The 20,543-nt window shown below is 35.9% G+C and overlaps 1 protein-coding gene across 1 annotated transcript in view; it reads right to left on the reverse strand.

The window, feature by feature from the left end:
• The window catches only part of LOC136833754 (voltage-dependent calcium channel type A subunit alpha-1-like), a 1,031,224-nt gene that overhangs the window by 106,490 nt on the left and 904,191 nt on the right, over positions 1-20,543 (reverse strand). Inside the window, 1 exon segment of the mRNA XM_067095975.1 lies at positions 11,892-12,002. Within this exon segment, the coding sequence (XP_066952076.1) occupies positions 11,892-12,002 (111 nt within the window).

The raw sequence follows: 20,543 nt of genomic DNA on the forward strand, positions 1-20,543 counted from the left end.
TGTGCTCAACAGTGATGAGGCAAATATTAACATAGAAAAGTTGTATACCTTCTGTGTTTCCTTTCTGCAAGAAATATACTGACTAGGACCCTTATGCTTATGATAAATCGTTTTAGAAATGGCACATAATTATGCTGAAAGTAGAAAAGATGAACACAAACTTGATACCTAATATTACTATTTACATAAAAGACAAAAGAATGAAGACAACTGACATTAAAAACTAAGAAATATTTCCTGCTTCCAAATCATTTCACAAATTAGGAACAATGTAATACTGCCTAGAGTACCAATAAAAATGTCCTCGTTACTGTTTAGATAATAAGTACTTATAATGTGTATGTTTTTGTACGCAGACTGTGATTTTACCTTACATGTGAACATTTGAAAAGTTTAGATAACCCATTTTACAATGAAAACATAACCATCATTTCTAATGCAGTGTGACACAAATACAACCATTCCATCAATCACAATATTCTTAATAACAGACACTTTTAAAATAACAAATCTTGAGTGAACAAAATGTGAAACAGGTTAAATTGAATAAAATAAGAAATGTAAGTCTAATGTATTTTTGTTTCTATCCGTGGAAGTATTGTTATGTAACTTAGTAATCTACATGTCTATGACTTTAAAAACTTTATTCTCAATAAGAGCATGGGCAGATCAATAAGAATTGGGACTGGAAAACCACTTATGTAATAGCATGGGCAGATCAATAAGAATTGGGTCTGGAAAACCACTGATATAATTATCACTAAAAGGCAGACTCTCTCATCATTTATCACTGGTTGCCAGTTATCAATCACAAGGGCCAAGACTGAAAGGGAGGTCTTTCCAAAATAATCTCTGCCTTTTTTCTAATTAAATATTCATATCATTATAAGATATCATTAGTACAGTAAGTACAGATATTCTCTTCAGTAACCTGAATAGGGTGGAGTAGGTAAGAGATAACTTTGGCTCAGTACCAGTCATTGAGCAGTCAGCTCATATTTCAGGATAAAGTTTAGAATGAGCTGGGAATGTTAAGGCTCAAAAACCCTTGTTATCATCAGTGAATGATGCAACAAGATTAATAAGTTCCTACATACTTTCCAGCCATCATTTGTCTTTCTACGATTTCAAAGTAACTTCAGAAACATTTCTAAGGTAAATAAACAAAAGTGGTAAAAAATATCCAAAATATGAATATACTTGTACAGTAGACACGCTTGACTCATATTGGTATGTTCTACAATTTACCTCCAGAAACCTGAAGACATATCAATGTCTTCAGAAACTTGAAGACATGTCTTGTAGCACCAAGAGTCTTGGCTGGCACAATCATGCTTTTTGTTAGCTTAAGTGAAAAATTCCAAAAGGATAAATAGCTACTTACTGTTAGGATCCATTACAAACATGGTTAGTGAAATTTTTTACAGGTTTCTATTGCTTCACCTTCCCTCTTGTAGCCTGATCATAACAAAGAATTAAGCACAGGTCAGCCAAAGCACAGTACAAAGCATGAGCTACCCCATTTGATAAGCAATGCAATCTGCTTGCTCCAGAACGGGCTAGGCAAAGTAAGTGGTCTTGAATACGCCAATCAAATCCCTGGAGCTCTCACAAGCAGTGACATAAGAGAAGTACAAAAAACCAGCCAAAATGCAGAAAACATGGTGTCTCTGTTACCAGTCACTTTTTTGGTGTTATGCCAATTTGTTCTTCATAGTGTACAACTGGTCTACTTAGACGATTCCAGTTCTGTTCTACTAATATTTAACTGTTTGAAAAATTGGCAAAATGAGCAGAGCACTAACTCTAGCTCATCTGATAATCAGGAAGGTCCCAAAGCAGATGGAGGCCTGTCTTCAACCTATACTATCTCTATACTGTCATCTCAGTTTTTCAGATCATCAGGAGAGAATTCCTGTTGTTTGTAAATCCTCAGAGCATAGTCCTCATACAGTGATTAATTTTTCTTCCTGATACTTTTTCTAACAGTTTAATGGGATGTCTTCCAATTCCATTCAATTTCTGTATCCTCTCCAAAATGCTAAAGTTTTTCCCGTCAGCCCATAGTCCCAATTGTGGTATGGCATCTCTACCATGGAATTAATCTTTAAGGATAGAAGAATGCTTGGATCTTCAGTGTCTTAGACATGGCAAATATTCTGAGAAAAACCTGCCACACTTTAACTGATCATTTCCTCTCCACGGGGATAAAAATCAACATCAAAAGCAAATGTAAAGGGATCTTCTTTGATAATTACAAAGCTTCACAAACCATTTCTTAATCCACACCTAGAGTTATTTTTCAGTTCATCAGTGAGCTGGTGATCTTTCCTTTCAGCCATGATGAATAAAGCTTCATGTGAGCAAATCATAGCCTTGGCATTTTACCAGGACAGATCATGCATTACAGAGTAGCCATACTGTCTTTTCTGGGCAGAGTTCAGAAATAATTATGTCTATCTCTCCTCTAGTTCTGACTACCAGAACCTCATGTGGATGTTCCCTATCTCCCTTCATCTGAAAGTGATTTTTGCCCAAATTCAAGGCTATCTTTATGTGGTTCTCTTTAAAGTTTCACTTACTATTGGTTCCTTTTTCCAAAAACAGCGTGAAATATGGATACCATGTTCCACCTCTGTGAGTCTGGAAATCTGTTTTTTCCCATTCAGTCTCCTAAGAACAATGTTAGACAAATTAATGACTTCTGAAAATTCCAAACTTCCATTGCTCCAGAGTGGCTTAACATGAATGGATTATACACCTTACCCAAAGTGATCCCACTGCAAGCAGTCCCCCTCTATCAAATTCTTACCAACAGATTCTGCCTAAACTCTAGACATGCTCCACTCTAATGCTTAGAAGCTTTAAATTGACATCTCAGGGATTTCCAGGTAAAACTACCAGTCACCTCTCCCTTCAATCAAATTGTCCTCTACACATAAACTGTCTTCAAGTCAGTGAAATTTCTGACACAGATGTATTTGAAAGGAAGTGTCTCCTCTAACTACCGCTCTTTTCTTACTGTACAGTCTTTCAGGTTTCTCAGAGAGAGACTTATTTGTCTGCCAATAAGTCGTCTCTCTCCAGAGATGAGTTTGCACATTCCCTAATATTGAAGTTCTCCTAGCGGAAATTTTGACACAGATAAGGTGTCCCCATAGGCTTTCCTTTTACTCTGTTTTTAAAGTCTCGAAAACTCCACAAATAAATCCCTACCCTTAAGAGGGCTTTCAAAATACAATTGTATTTGCCTATATGTTTGTCAACATATCACTCGAGTGTGTGTGTGTGTGTCACTTCTAAAATTACACACACATACACAACACTCTGGGAGTCTGCAGCTTTCTACTTTTACCAAGAACTTGGTATGAGAGCCATACATCCCGCCCATGCCCAAGACTTTGCCATCAATTCTTATTTGCTAATATATCAGGAACTTCATCGACCAGTCTTCAAGAATCTAACAACTTCGTTTACAAAATGTTATAAATGTCCTATTCTGTAGTCAAAGAGATTTTTTCAAAGACAGAATGCATGAAGTTTGGGCTCTGATTACTATGGCCCTATTCAGACGCAACTTACAGGTAAACAGTAGATCCCAGTCCATCCAGAATGTTACGAACACATTCTTCCTCCTTTTCAAGTGGTCCTTTGGACTGTAACCTACATCCCACTATATCAACTTCAGCTAACACACCAGCTGCTGTGCCAGGCCACGCCAAGCTAGTACTGTAGTGCCTTACCCCTAACCTAAATTCAGAGCAATCCAACATAACTCAAATATGCTTCAGGTTCCTGCCACTTAAAACAAAGATTCTTGCTGAAAAACATGAATAGAAAACTTAAGAGGTACACCACACTCATTCAACCATTATGTCAGAAGCTAAATATTAAACAGTAATGAATGCAAACTAACTGCAAGATTGGGGAATAGAGTACAATTTGCAAACAGTCTCGAAACATTTCATCTTCTCTTAAGGGTGGATGATGAAGACTATTCTTACAAATCACATTTAATTTGTTCCACTGGTCAGTTTTATTCACAGTGAGGGCGCAAGGTGTCGAAAATTATTTGGAATCTCATTCTGTTCTAAAACTTATGGTTTTACTGTAGCAAGTAGTTCTAAGTAAGACAAACGTTTCTATACACAAAACAGCAAATGTTAGAATTTTAAAAAAATATTTGGCTATCTTTTAGTTGGACCATCCCTTTGGGCATTTTTGGAGACCATGAACACTCCAAAAGAGAGGTAATGAGTGCATTTCGCATCTCATTGCAGCTACAGCTACAGATACAACTCTTATCCATGATTCCTGGAGAAAGGAACTGAACTATCTGGAAACTGTGATGAGGACCTGTGAAGACAGTAATTTAGAGCATGAACCAGTTGATTCACTTTGCATCAAACTTCTCTTCACTACACAGAGCATATTCCAATAATCTTCACTCAGGAAGTATAAAGCAAAGATTAGAAGTCTAATTTAATAAACTAAAATCATTTCAGTGAAGCAGATAAACAATATTTCACCAGAACTTCATTGCCAAACTGTCCCTTACCCAACTCTAGGGGGCAGCCACAGTTTCTATAGGAAAATATATATACAATTTAGGAGGGGAGCAACTCTTTTCAAAGTTTCTGATCATGTCTGACCACTCGCATGACACTGAAAGGTCTATGCCCCAGGTTTGAATGCTCTGGCAAGGTTGGTTCTACACCCTTTAATTGTAGACATGGATAGGTGCTCCTGAAGCAGGAAGAGAAGGAATTCTGGCACATCCCCCAGACGTTTTGAGGGGATGGCGATCCTTCACACTGCACCAACGAAGGAACATCTTCCATTTTCCCTGGTACCGACCAAGAGAAGGGGGGCCTGAAGGATCTGGTGATGACTGCAGTATCTATTCATGAAAAGACTTTTCTTCTAAGGAGCTGCTGGATAGCCTCCACCCGTGAAGATGGAGTGAGGCCACTGCCTGATGAAAACCGGCCATTGTGTCCTTGCTTCAGCAGGGTGGGAGCGGGGGGAAGATGCCTTGGTATGTCCACCAACAGGTGGAGAAGGTCTTCATATCATTCTGCCTGGGACCACCTTGAAGCTACGATCGTCATTCTCAGGCCTAGGAACTGAAGACACAAGAACCCACAGGGAGGAACCTTCCTGCAGCTGTATCTATCGGCGTGTTCAGATACCTTATCCTTTACTTGCGTGAGATCTGATTTCTCAAAAGTATATCCAAGCCATGACAAAAAAAAAAAAAATTTTAGTTGGAATTACCTGACATCAGAAGTAGGGGACACGGGGAAATTTTTATGGATGTTTAGGCATGTTGGTTTTCACCCTCCAACCAATTCCAGGAGTAACCAACATCATATCCACTTTCAGTTCATACTTGACAGAATGAAGGGGAGATGGAAAAGAAACTAAGCCCAAATGGTGATCGCATCCACCATTAGACATGAAATATCAGTGGAGAAAACAGTGAGATGGCAGTGGGTAAAGATAATCAACGCACTACCAGTGCTCAGATATGGTCCTGAGTTATGCTGACTGTTCTTAGAAGACTGAATTTCTTTTTATTTATTCGGTATTTTTCAGTAAACATAAAAAACACTAATAAACAGAAGCGCTTTCGTTACAGGAGCTGCCTGATAAATATATACAAAACATTTAGCATAAGGTATAGAAATAAGTATCATCCTCTATGATTTTTTTCAGTGTAGTTAGCAATGAGAAGTTCCCTTTCAAAAAATTTTTGGAAAATTCAGTATAACTTTTTCCTACTAAATGTATATATTTGTAACTAAGATTCTCTATCTCATGACGGCAATGGAGTTGTAACAGAATATGGTGATGGGATTCCATTGAGGTTAATAATCTTAAGTATGATCCATACTCTTTGTCAACACTACTCATTCCTAGAAAACCTAAGAATCATGTCACAGTGTTTTCATTGCAAGTTTAATTGTTTTAACCTTATCTAAGCTGTCTTGTATTTAATGAAATCTGGTGTTAACCTCATACTTAAAACATTTAAATGTTTTAACAGAATGGTTGATTTTCACACTGCAAAAGAAATATAATTTTATGATAGGCAAAAACATTATAACCAAGTATATAAACTACCTTACCTTGACAATTTGTTTCGCTTCCTATGGTGTTCAACCACTGTAGTTGTAGGTTGCAAAACATAGACGCTGAAGCTTACATTACTTTTGTTTGATAATTATGTTTTCATTTTCTGCAAAACGATTCAACTTAAATAATACAACTAAAACCTAATATGAAGATGATAAGAATGGATCTTCGCAAATGGTTTCTGTCCTGTCTCATTCCTCAACTGTACACATGCAATGGATGAACTACAAAGTACCATTCAGTACCTTAGAATACTTTCTAAAAATGACCTGAGAGTTATCACTTGGCAGTAGAAGAAGGCTCAGAGTTGATTGCCTTCCAGTGTAGCAACTGCATCTATGGATCAAATGAAAACACAGAAAAAGACAGGCAAAGACTGAAGAAGTGACCAATGAATATAGTACACATTTAACTTGCATGTCTTTCCTACCCTGCATCCATAAGCTATCAGTTTCAAAATGCACTCAAGCAGAAAGAAAATGGTGAAGACGAGGTTCAGGTATGAGAGAATATTCGTGAAGAGATCAGGCGCATTATAAAACTATTGATTGGGCAGAATACAATAGCCCAAAGTTGAAGACGGTCATAGCCGATTGTTGATTGGGCGGAGGCAACAGAGCACAGTGTTGTTGATTGGTCGGGCGGGGACGCCAGAGGGGGGATGGGCGGGACCGCAAATCACAAGGGTATGTATCATCCAGTTTTGAGACATGTGATTGGTTGGCAATGGAATCAGCCAAACCCAGTCAGTGAAGATGAACAATGATTTTCAGGTGGCACCGTTGATTTTTCAAGTTTTATGTAAGGAGAGAGACACAAAGAAACACAAAATTAATACTTATACTATGAATCAATGAAAATGGTCATTCAGTTTATTTGGTAATAAAATAGTTGAGTATGATACTGTAAACAATTCGGGTATCATATATCTAGTGTGGTTTCAAGTCTCCCGCGGCTTCTTCGGGAAACCAATTGTAGCACTACGATTACAGTTACAGGACTGCCAGCAGGACTCTGAGTCACTCACTATCTATCATAGAGAAAAATGATACAGACTTGGAACCACAGACTATAGCAAGCAATCACTTAGTCCACGGGAACAGTATCAAAGGGTCTAGCAAATGCATCCAATTGTAATCTACCATGATGCAGGTGCCTTCATGCCTCGGGCATGCGATGCAAACATGCTGATGTCATGCTAGTGATGATCGTCACAAACATGTCAATAGAAGACGTGCAAAAACATGCAACATGCAGACATGGGAGCACCATGCTTTCCATTCCAACATGCCGTCCACATAGAGCACAAATCAGCTCCTCAGCACTTAAAACAATACTGGCCAAAATCACTGTGCCGAGGGTGAATACAGTATATTTCTATCTCACCAAAAATGAGTATTCTGAAATGTTAATCATAAAAATACAAATTAAAATCAATTCTATATACAAGGCAAACTTCCAAACAACAAATCCACGTACAAAAAAAATATATAACTCTAAGTCATTATACAAAAATCAAAACAGTGGCAAATTATTGATTATCCAACATAATTCCAGCTCTCCAAAACTTCAAACTAAACTGTTAATAATAAAGTAACATAGAAAAACCTAAGAATGAAAAACAAACTCTAAATCTCATCTCCATTGCTACTCGGAATCGAAGCGAGGCCAATACCTTTCAGTCAAAGGCGAAACCGAATTCACCCATAATCATGATTACTATGGAACTGTCATTGAGTTGTGTCCAGTGAATATATTTACTACGAATAAAATGATCTGAAATTCTGTAAATAATTTAAAAAGATGATGGCCGTTTTGGTAAGGACAATAGCTGCAGTAATAATGATAACAATAACAACAATAATATTGGTAGTACCAGTACTGATAATGATTATAACAATACATAAAACTCAAGGAAGATTCCTACAGCCATGAGGATTATTCTCTCTGAGCACATTGTAAAACAATTTCTTTATTCTGGAACTACAATCTCTCAAGGGCACAAAAATGTAGGCATAAATAATAATAATAATAATAATAATAATAATAATAATAATAATAATAATAATAATAATAACTTCTAAGAGCTAGCCCTTCTGCAAGATTATCTTGAAATATCTATGATTTTCACAATCAATTCTAATGGAAAATTTCCAGAGATTGTACTGCAACGCTATTTAGGCACAATCATCACCCGCAGTAACATTCCTACTACAACCGTTACCATGTCAGTTAAATACAGCAGTAGCTTCTAATAATAATAATAATAATAATCATAATAATAATAATAATAATAATAATAATAATAATAATAATAATAATAATAATAATAATAATAATAAAGATACTTGAATAACTCAGGAGGCAAGAGAACATTTTGTAGTGAAATATAAAAAAAAAAACCATACTGAGTAAAGCAAGCTTAATCTCTCGATTACTGTAAAGCGTAAAAAGTACACAGCTACAAAACCTAGGTTTCCTTTATGAATGCAAAATAAATAATAACAACCGCAATCATATTGTAGATAAAGGCAGTCATCAATAAAAACAACAAAATCAAGAATAAAGTAATAATAATCATAATTAAAATAGAACATTAAAACTTTAGCAATAAGATACTACTCCTAATTTTTATTACCATAGAAAATCAAAAAGCTCATAATTATCATACATAATCAGAGCAAAAACTTTAAAATATACAGTCTCTTTACAGACCAATATTTGTTTGATGATAAGCTTGTGTGCAAAGGTTTAACAGAACCAAACCAAACTTCCAGTAAACCTTACAATACATACATAACATTCACAGGCAAATTGCAAAATGCAAGGATGCAATAATTTAGCATGCGTTGAAAATAAAGAAAATATACATCACATTCAAAGGTCATGCGAACAACCAGTGAGCCAGTTAAAAACAATAACTCATGCAAAATCATGCCTATATTGAAAGCAATCAATGCATGCAACATCAAAATTTAGAATGCAGACCATCAACCACGATGACCATGGGTTACAATGCAACATAGGTGTGGACATTTGTATACGGCGCCACCATACAGTATATGGATGGTTGTGTTTGATAAGTGGGTTCTGACCATCAAGGTTATTTACCAATCAGATTTTCCCAAGGGTCTACGACACAGAACTCATGCCCTCTGATTGGTGAAAGGCACGTCCATTTGATCAGTAATCCACTTTTCGAATACAGCCGGAGCCACAGCTCAGAACAAGAGACAGTGGGTACATGCGATCATTGCTCTTAGAGAGGTGAGCTTGATTGCCAGGCCTTGGTTGCCAGGGCAGGGAGGGTTGGTGATGACAGAGGAGGATGATCTGATCTGCTTCCGCTGATGATGGGATGGTTGGTGATGTCCGCGTGGATCTATCTATCTGGTGGCTGTGGGGGAGGGACGGCTGGCTGGAGGCCACGTCCGTCTTCTGCCTGAGCAGCTGACTTACTTACTTACGGAGGAGGAGGAGGAGGAGAGAAGGGGTGGGGGGGCACGTTTCACAAACACTGTTTCTGAGCAGATTCATTTAAGTGTTAGACTCCACCTTTATGTTTGTCCTAGCCAAGGAAACGGGAGATTTCCGAGAGGTCGAAGATGAAATGTGAGAAAAGAATTTCATTATGTATGTTTTATCGAGAGAGAGAGAGAGAGAGAGAGAGAGAGAGAGAGAGAGAGAGAGAGAGAGAGAGAGAGAGAGAGAGAGAGAGAGAGAAATGTATGTTGAATCAATCTACTCGGGAAGAAAATAAGAGAAGAAATAATTCAATTATAAGCCCTAGAAGTAGATAGTAAAGACGAAAAACACATCTATCTTACATATCACAAAAAAAAGTTGCACACAAACAATTATATTCCTCAGTATAAAAAGCAGATGTGCGAAAGGCAACAGGGATAAAGGAAAGAGAACTGAAGGGTACTGACAAACCATGACAGGATGTCTAATACACATACAGTAAAGGAACTAAAAATGACATACTACTAACCAACATATAAAAAAAACAATAATCAAGACCTTAGTTATGCACCTGTGACCTATGATCTCTTTTACAAATACCTATGAACAGAATATATTGTAACTATCATTATATCCACAGAAGTGGAACACACACATGAAATAAGCCCTACATACTAATGACACCAAGAGAGCACACTTTGAAAATCTTAGCAGAGAAATGTAAAATAAAATGGCTCTATATTCCATGATAAACATTCAACACTGTCATAAAAATATATGCCCCATTTGTGACCTACACCCATCTAAAATACTGATATCTAAACAATGTCTGTTCAGAATTAATGGTGAAACATATAGATACAAACCGTGACTTTCTAATCACTGTAAAGCAATGTAGCTTCTGCAGCTAATTCTAATTTGTACTCATTTTTTTGGCAACAAAAGTACAGTATATATAACATGGCAACTACATTCTATTAATAATGCATCCCACATACCCTAACATGTTATGTCTACACGAAGAAAGTCATATCAAATTTCAAGATGTCTAATAATTCTTTTATAAGTTATTTCCGGAACTTCATTTGTTTTGAGTTTCTTCTTTTTATAAAGTGGGCTACAGTATCTTGAGCAAAAAAGAAACGCCAATATTCCATGCCTCTAGAATTCTGAATCCACCAAATCAGGACTCAGAGAGATAGCGTACAGTAATGCCTTTTTGGTAAGAAAATGTATTTACGGATGAAAGGTGAAGTTTTTGTTTCCTATTTTTTTTTTTAAATACAGGTTCTGAATACAAATATTTTGACGAAATAGAAAGAATGATGAAACATTTTCAATCTTAGTTATTCATCTGAGATCAGTTTTTGCAAGATTCCTACCACAATGACAAATCTGAATGAAGGTTTGCAAATGACTTCACCAAGATACACCTTGACAACTGAAGTACATGTACTGAGACACCTGTCTCAAAGTTAGGAATGGGGACGACACAACATGCAATAATTTCCATCCTATGATTCCAGATCAAAGTAATAAATCTATTCAAAAGGATGATTGAAAATGGTTTCTCTTGGGAAAATGGCTCGGGGAGTAATAAAATATTTTTATTGACTATACCCCTTCTCTGATCAAAACAGACATTGCAGAGATAGTTTTGTTAAGGCAATATGTCCTAATCACTTAACAGTTTTAAAGCCTTTTCTAAAACATCCCTAACATTCGTAACGGTCACAAGCAATGAAAGAGCTATTTACAGTTAAAATAATATCTATGCTGTCAATTGGAAAACCCTACGTATAGGTCTTACTCAAAATATTTTGGCTTTTCTATCTATGGTTGGGCAGTAAACAACTCAGTTTGAAAATAATACTAAAACTCTATTCACAAGCATTTACATAAAATGAGAATTTCTCATTTGGCTACTCTATCTGTCTAGTCATTCAAAGGGCCTTCAACTATAAATATTTTTACACTATTCTAGAAAATACCAAGAGACTGAAGCTATATCTAGCACACATCAATGATGAGACTATAACTCACCTATACAGAGGCTACGAAATGTTGCTAGTATCCAATTAGCTTTGTTTATAGCAGAGCATTGCACAAGAAGAAAACATCACAACAACTTACTGCCACAAGATTCACACAATATTTAAGATGAAATACAGGAGACCAGGAGTAGTGTTTAGGACAGAAAAGAAAGACAAACGAGGGTTTGTTTGAGAAAGAGTGCCACTGCACGTGGCATCTTCTCAAATGATGAGTAAGAGATGAACCTTCCTTACCCTGACTCCGAACGCCACGATCTTGAGCATACATTCAATGGTAAAGAACGAAGTGAAGATTGTGTTCATGTAGTGCAGAGTATCTTTGTACAACTTGGACTGATTATGAAACTAGCAGGAGAGAAACACAAAACACAGAACATCAGTAACGAGGCCCATTGGTTAGTAAGTTGGTCACATAAATATCCAGAACATTAGATACATAATAAGTGAGATCTACCTCTGCTTAGATATTCTCTTACTTGCGATGAGATAAAAGGTGTACCCAAATATGCATTTATAATCACTATGCCTTGCAAATGAACTACAACTGTGGAGTTAAATCTTCTGTTAATTGGGAAAAAAATTAATTAGTGGATCAACAATCACCTTTAGTTACTTATACACCTGTTACCTCTATTAAAAATCCTGTTATTAATATCTTTTGGTGCATTATTTATTGAAACTGTTTAGCAGCAGTGTAGATCTTCAGGACTCGAATCTCGAACATTATAGTGCACTTGAAAACAAAGAGCTACACAGTATTCCCTAATCAATGACTCTTCCTCTGAATTTTCAATGACTGTGGGCAAAGGTATGAAATGAAATAAATCTCAGAGGCACTTATGCATTTGCAGACACCAAAGAATCATTGATTAGCTACAAAAATAGTAAATATAATGTCTATAACACGTGAACAAGATAACACGTGCAACACAGTGTTCGAGTTCCGAAGAGACAGCGACAACAACACAAGACATGAATTCTGTGCTCTGCTTCAGTCTGCTTCCCAAGGCCAGCCTTCACCTGACCTTGGTTCCGGGTCAGAATGAAACAACAGCATGCGCGATTCATGGTCTGTGGTGTTGTCACATTGAATACAGGCGACAACCATGGGCATCACCCACAGCACGGTAAGCACGGGCTGGGATAGGCAGCTATGGGTGGAGATAGACATTAATAGTGTGACAGTGAACGATGTAAAATGACCTCACATCAGTAACTTACCAACCACCCAAGCAACAGCCACCCACTACACTCACTGGTCATGCCAAAGTAAAGTTAAATACTGAGCTCATTGTATTTTCAGCAAAAAAGACGCTTATCTGCATATACAGAACCATAAGCACAATCCCTTGGCTAAAATGACCTCCCACATGCAATGCAAAGCGGAGGGCAGCGCTCATGCCTGTTTCCCGCAGGTTTGGGCGGGTTGGGCAAAGGCACCAGTGCTCACCGTGCTGGCACATGAGTGGCACCACAGTCAAACAGACAAAGTAATATCTGTTGAATGTAGACCTTCAAAAACGCCAAGAAAAACAACTGTAACATTTTAACAGATAAAAAAAATGGGAAAGTACAATGACATTATAACACTTTAGTTTGTGAAGGTCTGTAGACGAAAAAAAGGTTATAGTTGAAGGAGCGATAAAATGCTGAAGGTAGCCTGGGTGGGCTGGCCTAAATAATATACTGTCATAATGCCACACCCAAACTACCAAGTGGGCCCGCACCTCCATTGACACACACAGCCTTTCCGCAGCCACCACCAACACCTCACGCAATATCAACTTTTCCTAAGCCTGGCTTCTGATACTGAAGTGTCAGGAGTTGGTGGAAAGGCAGGAGGAGAAAGTGCCCCAGGAAAGAGCATGCACATATGAGTATCAAATGGCCCAACCAAAGTATCTTTCGGTGAAAGAAAAGACTACCACAAAACATTCACGTGAACTGTAATAAATACACACATTCAAAAAAGAACTGACTTCTCCTTATATGTTTATGCACAAAATACAATGCCTTGAGTCTTTAATATAGGAAATGTAAAACATAATGTCATACAAGGCATAACATTCAATGTGCACCGAAATGACTTCTAAACGTTGGATACTTTCAGGGGTAGATTTATACTTTGTAACAAGAGCCATATCAAGGAAATCATAGCACATCATCTCTTCAAAACAGGTACCAAGATGAATGATTATTTTGAAATCTTTCTACTTTTTCAAATTGTGAATGAAAAATTCATTTCAAATAAGACAAGCTTTCAGACTCGCTCTCTGTATATATGTATGTGTGTGTGTATATTATATACACACTATATATGTATGCATGTATATATATATATATAAATATATATATATACTGTATATATAGTATATATATATATATATATATATATATATATATATATATATATATATATATATATATATATATATATATATATATATATATATATATATATATATATATATATATATATATATATATATAATCTTGTCTGGTAAATGAATGGTTTTGTCTTTATTAAAACAAATATGAAAAATATGAAACACAAGGGTTTGAAGACATCCATACTCTTGTATATTTCAGTAGTATATCTAAAATGGAATTAGGAATGAAAATACTGTAAAGTGAGGGGAAAAATCTGATCAGAAACTACTAAAACAACATCCTAACGCAAAAGTAAAACTGTTACCACTGGAGAATAAGAGAAAAATCACCAAAAGGCTAAGGTAAAAAAAGGTATATCCTTTGTTAATAAAAAGATAAAGCATGACACTTAAAAACCAAGATCAAAGACTGGGCCATGGATACATCAAGGTGAGCATGCCAAGCACCATGCTAGATATGGGTTAGGTCACAGACCCCCCACTGAATATACACATTGGAGGAGGCATGAATTGCCAACAGAAAAAAAGGGGGGGGGGTGGGGGGGCGAGGACAGAACAACAGGTAGTAAAAGTAGATATAAGAGGAAATCAATGGAGCATAGAAACAGTGTGCTCATTGGGCATCGGGCTTTCATATTTAAAAATAACGTTAGATGCATTCTGAGAGATGGAATCCTGATTTGGTATAAGGCGTGCATGGCCAAGTCTTGGGTCGGCTTCCTTCCGCTATCTTTTATATACATATTTTGTGTTTCGTCATTATCCTGATATGTTTGACAAACAAAAGACTCCCAAATAAATATAGTCTTTATATATATATATATATATATATATATATATATATATATATATATATATATATATATAATGTTACCAATATATATATAATGTTCATACATATACACAATAATATATATATATATATATATATATATATATATATATATATATATATATAAACACTGATATATACATATAATTTACAGTATATATAATATATATATACATATATATATTACATAATATATATATACATATATTTCACTTTTTATATATATATATATGAAGGCTAGCAGCAAAGTGCATTTATTTAACAGTTGCAAATAATGACTGCAGCAGCTGAGACATCTCCCCGTGCAAAAAGGGAAAACAGAGAGCTTGGGAATTTCTCCGCCACTGTAGCTTAAAAGGACTCAAAGCCCGACAAAATACTTCGTAAGTGAGCAGCAAATGCTTTGCAATAATATGAACTTTGAAGCATGAGACAAGAAAGCATGAAGGGAAGAAGCAATGTGAGTAAACTGGATAATAACACAGTTAAGATGAATAAAACTGTGTCAACAAGCAATAGGAATATAAGTAATTCTTAATAATGCATTATAATATGAAGCAATTCAGTAACATTTAGAGAAGGAGGGGGTAATCGCATCAAAACTTTAATCTACACTTTAGTGAAGGCATGTCATTGGAGTTTTATAGCTCCATACTGAATTCTTAGGCTGCACCAATTCACTGTACTAAAACTTCAGTCACGTAAGCTTTCTTGCCCAATTTTTACTTGTTAGTACTTAATGTGGTTCTTCGGCTAGTCTTATCATTAAATAACCAATAAGTTAGCTTTGAAAAGTGGGATGTAACCTTCAAGGAACCACATTCCAATCGTGTTTCTCTTTTTCTCAATCGCCTCTTTTCGCTGTAGCTTGTAAAATTATTCATTCCATTCACGACCCATCATTAAAAGTTTTCAGGAAGATAATTATTAAAATGATCAGTAGGATCCTAAACCTATAATACGGATGTGAATATATGAACTTTGTGAGAACTCAAACTTATTCCATAGGGATGTTATCAGGAAAAGTTCGGCTATTACTTTACCCGTTAGTTGTTTTCATGACCAAAATAGTCTTAAAAGTAATAAACAGGGAAATAAAAGAGCAGAATCTATATATAACTGAACCCCATAAAAATCCCATCAAATTTAACCGAGCATTCCACCTACACGTGCACTATTTCTCATGAGGAGTAAATTCGTTTTAAGAAACTACTATATCTATAATTAAACATAAAACATACAGTTGGTTGAAAGTCAGTTAACTCTACAAAGCCACATTGAGACCTATATAATTGCAGAGAATCTATATACCATACTTTGCTAGTATAACAGTTGAAATGAAAACTCTTATTGCTTTAATTAGAAATAAATTCAATCCGTTGGAAGTACGACAGAAGATTTTTTTTTTTTACTTTTCAATAGGTTACTACTGACAAACCAATCCTCTTTCAAGTCAATATGTTAGTAAAATGCAAAACTGACATACCTCTTAAACTGTAAAACCCAATCCTCCACTTTAGTTTCCGTAGAAGTTTTTAAGTAAGTCCTAGTTTAGATTTGTCAAATTAGTACAATGCAAAACTGGAATATTAAAACGCCATTGCACTCTTAAACTGCTTGTGAAATATGATTTTTATCCAGACATATCTGAATATGGTAATGAATTTCTTCCTTTATACTAACTAGAATTATTATAAAGCAACAAACAACATTTGTAGGTAAAACAAAACAATTATCAATCTATGAAATGAACAAGCAAACACTTGCACTTAATTCTCCGGCTCCGGTTCGCCAAAGAACTTCGTACAAAAATAATTAATCGCTGTTAAATCGCTTGGGACGATAGAAAAATGACTATAACTGTGTTAAAGTTAATAGAAAATTGAGAAGTTACCCTAATACACACACATATATTTATATATATATATATATATATATATATATATATATATATATATATATATATATATATATATATATATATATATATATATATATATATATATACTTCACATAACATATCCCTTTTATCAAATGGCTGTAATCTAAAACATGCTTAACAGTCTTGCGCCACTTATAAATGCAAGAACATGACTGATCTGTACAAATGTGTAGTTGGAACGTTTCTAATGCGCATAAAAGTCATAAAAGTCAATGTCGGAAAAAACTATTCGACCATGTATACGGTACACAGTGTCGTGCAAGTCCGGAAGTTAAAACAAGATGTTTGAAAGGAAAAACTTAATATCCAAGATAATTTTTGCTTCACGAATCCGCACTTCATACATCTACTTGTGTCCACACATTCAGTTACAGGCAAACATTAAAATCTGAATACAGCAGCAGTTTAAACTACTGGAGCACTGGTGGATAACCATTTTCCTCCCTGGCTATGTCTACGGCCTTTCACCTTCTTTCATGTTGAACTGCTAATCTGAAAGGAGTTAAGTGACTCCTCAATTCTTCATCTGTTATTTCATCTAAATGGAGATCATCAAGTTGGTAATGGGAAAATTAATTTGTGTCTATGGTCTGTATATGAATGATTCCTTGAACAACCATTATACACGTGTGCCTTGAATAGCTGTTTTAAATTTTTAACACCATTTTTCACTAATTTGAAGTATTTAATTCAACTATACTTGCCATGAGCGTATGATCTGTGCACTGGTGTCAAACTGTTTAAGCCATAATGATGATGATGATACTAAGTTAATCATTTTCGCACTCCTTTACGAATAAAAATTTTTAAATAAAAGACAAACAGTGTTGTCCTTCACAGTCAACAGTTTCCCTTAATAACATGAGTTACAGATATCGCGGACTTGCAAGAGCAAGTCTACTCAAGACTAATTTATAAACTTCATTTATCATCTTGATGAAAGAGTAAATGAGTAAATGACATTTTCGACATGTCGGCCATGGGAAACAGTAATGGACAAAAATTCTGAAAGAGATGGGCCGGGACATACTAAATTCAAGAAAAGTCAGTATCTTTACTGAGCTAGTATTCTCCTAATTTCTATGTCCTAAGTAGCCCAGACCTGGAAGAACAGGGTTTCTACCGCCATTTCAAAGGCATAGGACGACTATTTTGAAATGCTAGAGGAACGCTCATACATACGTTTATTTCTGCTCTAATAGAATTGAGGAATAAAGCCTCTGACATATGAGACACAGGAATGCCTCCTGGGGGAGTCCTCTTATCCACTGCTAATCACTTACATAAAATAATTATTTGGCACTCTTTATTTCCTCTACACTTGGAGGGCATACATATAAGTAAAAATAATAGGCATTGCTGTGCAGACATACTTGTTGCATATAAACGACTTCCAAATCGTTTCGAGAAAGTCTGATCGGGGGTTTTCTTACTTGATGTTTATGCTACAGATTCTAAAGGAAAGGCTACATGATCAAAAAGTTTCGCAAGTCTTAGCAAAGCACCAAAATTTTGAGCGTCTAAGGTGAATACTGAAGGTTTCTTACAAAATATTAATGGGGAAATTCTGAAGCATATTACTGACACGCAACATACTGTGTAAAAAATGTTGACCATCTGGGACTGTCCGAAGAAGCTGCAAGAAGGTTCATCTAATCCCGAACTGAGGTCCTTTTCCCCAAAAGCAGGTTCCATAGGACAAACGAATGCCATATGAGGCAGTAACGTTATTTATGGGAAAAGCAAACATAAGGCGATAAATATGGAAGAAACAAATTTAAGTGAATAGCCTCTAAGTTCTTGTAATCATCTCAAAATTAAAAAGTCAAATGATTGCCATAATCATTCATAGTCATAATTTGTAAAAGAAATATTGGAACTGAATATAAAATTTAGGTTAAAGGCCAAGCGGCGCTGGACCTTTGAGGTCATTCGGAGCTGAAAGGGAAAATTGAGAGAAAAAGGTTTTAAAGATGTAACAGGAGGAAAACTTTGCATTTGCACTGTCAAACAATTGTTATGAGAGGTTGGAAAGTAGGATGGAGGAAAGAGAATATGAACGAAGGTACAGTAAACGGAATGGAAAGAGGTTGCAGCCAGGGACGCTGCAAAGAACCTTAAGAAATGCCTACAGTGCACAGCGTGAGGTGCACTGAAGGTAATATCCCCCTACCGGGATAAAAGAAATATTAATTACAACAAAACAGCAAATAATAATATTCTATTTGAATATTATTATTCTTTCTAGTCGCACCATCTGTTTTCTATGGACTTTTGCTAGACTCATCTGGCCTGCCTTTATGACCCTGACAATAGTTCCTTTGCTGAGAAGCTGCCAGCTTTATCCTGACGTTTCCTTGGAGATGATGGCACGCATCCCGGAACAGCCTGATCTCTGTCAGCCTGATCTCTGTTGTTCCACAAAGGCTACAGATGTGCCCTTCACACAGCAGAACTTGATTAAACGCAAACTTTCTCTAGGCGTAGAATATATTCAATCACTTCTGTGTTATTGACTGCCACATTAAGGGGATTTCAAGACAATTTATTCCAAAAGGAGCCGTGGAAGGTCCATCGTCTTTATTAATGTTGGCCACAGTAACAGAATGAGAGAAAAAAACCAGCTCTTTCTCAAGAGAAGACATGGGAACCCCACGGTCTTTTCTTAAGAACGCAAGAGGTTCTGAGGGCATCAAGATTCACTAAATTTTCACCTCAAATTCCTAATCTTCAAAATAACCTTCACAGTTAAGTATTTTGAAAAGACTTTGAGACAACTGGAAAAGTTGACCTGCAGGAGGCGAAAATGGTAATCAGAATAGAACTGTCTCCGGACTTAAGGATATTGAAGGCTACAGCTCTTGAAACGTATTTTTTTTTTTTTTTTTTTTTACAAAAAACTGCTTGAGAATTGAAACACAGCACAGATCCACATCTCAATTTTTTTCAGTGCAAGAACAAACGTAAACCACTCATTAGTGTGCGCCTTTTCCCCTTTCCTTCATATTAGTCAAGACTCAGGCACCCTTCGTGACATCGAGTCGTGGTACGGTAATGGTAAAACCCGCCATAAGAATTAAATCAGGGAAATACCAGAAATGCGGTTGGATAAAAAAATAAGATATATCTACTATTAAATCAACCTTATCAGCTATAGTTCCACAACAGTTATTATGCCTACTAAGACCAGTCCATGAGTTGGGAACTTATGGAGTTCTAAGATTATTAGGAATCTTAGAAATCTCTGCCTGCAAAATCATATGAAAATTCTTGGTTATTTTTAGATCCAATTACTACTTTTCTTGGTTCCTTTCCATTCCTATCGAAAAATGCATTACACACACACACATATATATATATATATATATATATATATATATATATATATATATATATATATATATATATATATATATATATATATATATATATATATATATATATATACACACACACACAGTCTACCCTCGTTAAACCGGACCCCACTAATCCGGATATCAGATAAGACAGACATCAAGGAGGGTCAGCCGATTTAAAATTTGTAATGTTTGTCCACTATTGAAGATAGTTGCTGTTCCTCCATTCGTAGCTTACCGTTTTCTTTCTTCTGTTAGTGAAAGAAAATGGTAGAATGAGGCCACATCGGCTACCGCCATAACCAAAAGTATTTATACTGTAACCAAATAAAATTCTTTTAACTTGTAACCAGGATGCCATTCCTA

This window comes from Macrobrachium rosenbergii, chromosome 52 (genome assembly GCF_040412425.1).
Source record: "Macrobrachium rosenbergii isolate ZJJX-2024 chromosome 52, ASM4041242v1, whole genome shotgun sequence".
Classification (NCBI taxonomy): domain Eukaryota; kingdom Metazoa; phylum Arthropoda; class Malacostraca; order Decapoda; family Palaemonidae; genus Macrobrachium; species Macrobrachium rosenbergii.